This window comes from Triticum dicoccoides, chromosome 4B, assembly GCF_002162155.2.
Source record: "Triticum dicoccoides isolate Atlit2015 ecotype Zavitan chromosome 4B, WEW_v2.0, whole genome shotgun sequence".
In the NCBI taxonomy this organism is placed as follows: Eukaryota; Viridiplantae; Streptophyta; class Magnoliopsida; order Poales; family Poaceae; genus Triticum; species Triticum dicoccoides.
In genome coordinates, this window is record NC_041387.1 from 390,318,470 (window position 1) to 390,323,794 (window position 5,325).

The 5,325-nt window shown below is 43.0% G+C and overlaps 1 protein-coding gene across 1 annotated transcript in view; it reads right to left on the bottom strand.

Annotated features, from left to right (window-relative positions):
• Positions 1-2,403: 2,403 nt before the first annotated feature.
• The window catches only part of LOC119296272 (probable apyrase 1), a 10,626-nt gene continuing 7,704 nt past the window's right edge, over positions 2,404-5,325 (bottom strand). The window contains exons 6-9 of the mRNA XM_037574672.1: positions 4,853-4,947; positions 4,131-4,348; positions 2,952-3,141; positions 2,404-2,864 (exon numbers count right to left, since the gene is read on the bottom strand). Of these exons, the coding sequence (XP_037430569.1) occupies positions 2,752-2,864; positions 2,952-3,141; positions 4,131-4,348; positions 4,853-4,947 (616 nt within the window). The 3' untranslated portion in view covers positions 2,404-2,751. The remainder of the gene's footprint in view (positions 2,865-2,951; positions 3,142-4,130; positions 4,349-4,852; positions 4,948-5,325) is intronic.

Sequence of the window (5,325 nt, forward strand, 5' to 3'; positions counted from 1 at the left end):
CCTGTCTGCGCGCAGTGTAAAGGGTCAAAGCCCATGTATCCCTTCGCCCCCCTAGACTATATATACTCTCCTTCCCCAACGTTTTAGGGTTAGCAAAGATTGTAGCTCATTTGAGATTAGAGCTTTGCTCATCCCCTTGTACCTCTACTCCATTAGAGACCAAGGCCTCCGTGGAGAAGATCCCCCAAGTTTATTCAAGACCCTTAAATGGAAGATCCCCCTCATGGATTAAAGACCCCGTCTCCTCACGGATTGGGAAGGACTACCACCGTTTGTATCGCCCCTTGTTGTGTTTGGATCATGTGTCTTGTAGTGTACTCGGATCTAGCACATGTGTGATTGGATCTAGTTGATTTGAGTGTTTTCCTCTTGTTTCCCTTGTGTTTCTCCCCTCGTGTGTTCTTTGTGTTCTTCGTGGGATCCGCTCCAATCGTGAAAGATCGGCCTCTAGGTTCCACCCTACATCGCTAGGGGCGCTGATATGGAGTGACCTTCAAACACACTGTTCATGTGGGAGGGAAGTTTCAGCCCGACATCTTTCTCATGCACCTAGCCCGTCGGAGTGGTTGTTTGGATCAAGTGAGAAATGCACCTCCAAGTGGTGTCATAATTGATGACTATGTGAGTTTGTTGAACATATTTGTGACTTTGTTTGATTTGATGACAATTTGAGCTCACACTTGCCTCTATTCCAATTGTAGGATCGCATTGCACATGAAAGGTTCAAGCAAAGGGATCAAGAAGCTCCACCAAGGTGCACTCGTTAACTTGGAAGACGATGATGATAGTGATGATGCACCAAAGGGGGGAAGAAACAAGAACAAGCCCGATGGAAGAAAGTTGGACAAGGATAGGGTGAACAGGTTGGTCGAAGAATCTAGCTTGAGGGAGCAAATTAGTGAAATGGTGAAGGTCAAGGAAACCATGTTGGAGAAGCATTTGGAAACCAAGGTGGCCTTGGCCGAGAAGAAGAACCAACAAAAGGAGGCAAATTGGGAGAGGAGACGTGTCTTCGAGGAGCGCAAGATCGCTCTTGAGGAGCAAAAGATGAGTGGCGAGAAGACCGCCGAGGAGGACCAGTTCTTGATTATGAATCTGAATGGCATGGAACCAATGACAAGGGAGTTTGGGGAGTTGAAAAGAATGGAGATCATGTTTCAGAGGAGGCAAGAGCTTCAATATCTTATGGCTGCTGGTGGTGGTTTCGGCAATGGAGGTGGTGATGGTGGTGGTGGTTTCGGCAATGTTGGTGGCGGTGCTTTCAGCAATGGAGGTGGTGGTGGTGCTTTTGGCAATGGAGGTGGTGGTGGTGGCAGCAATGGAGGTGGTGGTGGTGATGCTTCAGCCAATGGAGGTGGTGATGCTTTGGCCGGTGGACTTGGTGGTGCTTCCGCCAATGGTGGTGATCATTCTTCGACCAATGTTGTTGACGAAGATGGTGCTATGGCCGGTGGTGGAGGAGATGATCTTGGCAACCATGGTGTTGCTTGATTTGATCATGTTTAATTGTGTTTGATTGCACATTCTTTTGGACAAACTTTGCTGCCTCTTGTATTGTGCATGTATTTGGATGTGAATCATTATCGTACAAGTATTTAAATCGGTGTATTGCATGACTATACAAATTTGTAGCTAATGTGAATATGAAAATCAAAACTGGTCTGCGAGGGCTTCGACGAAACAGACCCATAAGCTCGTACCGCAAATCAGTTCCGCCGGAGCCCTCACCGTACCGCAAATCAGTTTTCAGGTGAACCTTAAAACGGTTTTGCGGGGCGCCGATTTGCGGGATCTGCTAGACAATTAGGATTCTTGATCCCTCTCGATCCCTCTTCAATTCAAGGATCCAAGAGGTGCTTTCATAGTCATCTCCGAATGTTTGCCATGCTCTAACCAAAGGAAAAACATAGAAATTTAGAGGACAGGGTATCTACAGGAAAGTTTCCTACGGGGTTTCTATGGAATGGGCTATTTCATAAGAATTTTCCTAATCTTTCTATCTACAATTCATGTATTTCCTGCTGTGACACCCCAATGATAATTTTGCAGTTTTCTGCATGAATCCAGGATGCATGACGACATCTCAATTTCTGAGTTTTTCCTATCTCTACGGTTTGAGTTCTTGGGCCCTACTTGGTTATGCGTTCAGGCAGTGACCAGGAAACCGCAGACTGGTTTCAGGTAGTCTGTTGTTAAGCCCTTCATTTTGCATCTCGTGCCCATTTCAAAGTTCAAACGCTGATGAAATACAAGTTTCAAAACCATTTGGTGTTTCTGTACACTGTATATTCAAAAGAGGATTTGGTTCGCATGGAAAAAGAAAATCTAAAGAAAAGAGGGAACGATCATATTCATACACACAAACAACAGTAAGTCAACCGAGTTGTACAAAAGAGCATAAGATATTATGAAACTACTCACTAAACAGAAACTAGATTGAATAGTGCAGATTTATGCATCTGCACCAGAGTCCAAAAGGATTACAAAGTTTCTGATCTGGCTTTCGTTAGTACAAAAAAATAGACGTTCAAATGGCCGCACGGGAAAACTCCAAGCTATATTCCTCATGTATACGTCAATGTATTTAAAGGCTAAATAAATAGAATGGAAGACGGAGAACAAATGGTGAATCAAAGGCAAAATCCTAACATCAAACCTAGAATCTGAACTCGCTATTCCAGATTGGTAAGCTAAGCCAAAACTATATGCTGGGTGGTTCTTTTTAATAAGTTACTTCCAAGCTGTTTCTGCCTATGATGAAGATGCAACCTCAATGGCACTACCAAGGGGCCATGCTGCTTCCACAAACGAATTGCCATAACGCACCTTCTTTACTAACGTAATATCTTGATAGGGATCCACACCTGAAAGAATACAGGCAGAAAAAAAATAAGAAATATGTTGAAAGCTTCTAAGTTATTGCGAATTTTGTCCTTCGCACTAAGTCATACCAAATCCATCCACAAGTAATGTGTGCTGGTAAACAAGATCCATGCAAAGGAATGGAATGTCTTCCTCCGAAACATCAGGGTAGGTGGCATGTGCCTCCTTCACATTCAATTTACAAACACGTCGTGCAGCTTCTTCGAAGTCTGATGGTTTAACCTTAGCAACTGCTGCCTTAGGGTTTACAAAACCAGCCTGATGAGACAATGAGATATAATTAAATGTGTGCGTGACAAGAACAAGCAAGTCAACAGAAACCAGCATCAGAACAATTAGAAAAGTTTAGACGACAATTTATGGCAGAGGAAAGACTGATGGTTTAGGGATTCCTGACATGCAGGATTTAGATATCTGCTTGATTGCCTGTTGGCTGCCTGGGTGGTAAATATTTTTTGGAGAAAACTGTTTGATTTCAACAAACAAGGGCTTTAGGGCAGGTTGGTAATGGTAGAGGATCATATGGCATTGTCATGTACTCCCTCCGTCCCAAAATAAGTGTCTCAACCTTAGTACAACTAAAGTTAGTACAAAGTTGAGATACTTATTTTGGGACGGAGGGAGTAGCAACTAGCAACAAAGGGTTTCAGATGGCAGGTTGGCAATGGTGGCAATGTTCACTTCTGGGATGGTAACTGGTTTAGGAGCTGCAGTTTAGCAATGCAATGTTGGGATCCATTCATTATTTCTCATGAGCAGGATGGCTCTCTCTAGCCCATGTCTCTGGTGGATCAATCCGAATTTGGTTTTCGGAAGATGTCTGGTTGGCGGTGAAGTGAGAATAATCAATGTGTGCTAAATATCGTTTGTGCTGCAGCATAATGGTCTGTATAGAAACTAAATAGTGCAGTTCTTTTTCAGGGAACTGTCTGGTTAGACTAGACTACTTAGATGGCCGAGACCTGCTATGGTGATGCTGAATTTGCAATGACCTGTTGTGGCTTCAGATCACCCGCTGTACTGAAAGATTGGAGACTGGAGAGTGAGTCAAAGGAACTACAGAGGATAGCCTGGAGCGAACTGGAACATTAAGGCTCTGATGGATGTTTGGTGCTGAAATATCCTTTATCTAAGAAGAGAAACATTTGCTGAGTGTGGGACTGCTTGGTTTCATCAATCCAATGGAGGCATGACAAATACCCCATTTGCCCGAGAAAAAAATTCTGTCAAAACTCAAAAGGACTTACCTGGGCAGCCCTATCATAGAAAAATGATGCTACAAAAAGATTTTTCTGTCCATCTCCACCACCACCATTCCACACGCCACCAAATGTGCATTTCATGTGAGTGCATGCCGGTTCATCAACTTGAAGAGCTCTGACTGCAACAGCCCTGCACTTGGAATAAGTAGCACCAGATGATGAACCTGAGGCCTCAAATGTATCATCCCCATATTGGTATTTCCCTACAATTCAATGTAAATTGCAATTAAAACCCGTCACTGTCGTACAGAATCATAAGGGTAAAATCCGACATGAGCAATTAGCACGTTGAACTCAAGGGTAACTTTCATTATGGGAAAACTGGAACATGCATACACACTAAAGACTCTGCCTACTGAGCATAATAGGATAGTAGAGCAAACATGCTTTTATTAATGCCTCCATTATACCGCATAATGTAAATATGTATTAAAAACTTGACTGCATGCAAATTTCCACATGATGAAAATATAGTGTTGCTTATTACGGAATAAGGTACAAAACCTTGCATAGGATAAAACAATGTTCATGAAAAAGAAAAACACCTTAGTTTTAAAATTGGCATCCATCGTTATGATGCTGCCACAATAGTTTATTCACATGAAGTTCATTTTAAGTTCTAGAAAGGTATAACAAGGAAAAGATGAATCAGTTTTAAACATACGGGTGTTGGGCTCGGAAGATAAAGCAAAACCAAGCCGACATACCATGATATCCATCCAACATGCAGTTGATGTAATCACTGTTTTCACCAGCTTTTAAGATCTCTGCTCTAGCCGCCAGCAAACCATAATGCAAATAACTGCAGAAAATAATGGCACTTATGTGAATGGTACATACCCATCTTATTTAGATGGCAAAGAAATACTGTGATATCTGTTCAAATAGTCGATGATCACAATGCAGTAAACGATATGTTCTATATGAGAGTGGTGACAAGCAGAATGGGTTGAAGGACACATGGAGGGACCTCCATGACAAAACATTACAGGATACTAAATTTCATTATCCTGTTCAAACTAAACAATTTAAAGTAACATTAGGGCATCTCCAACGCCGACCCGCAAACCTCCCGCATGCGTCCGGACAGCGGAAGCCATCCAACTCGGGCCTGTATCTGTCTGTGGGGTGGTTCCGGACGCGGTTTCTCCCGCAAACTGGAGACAAACGCGCGCGCGCC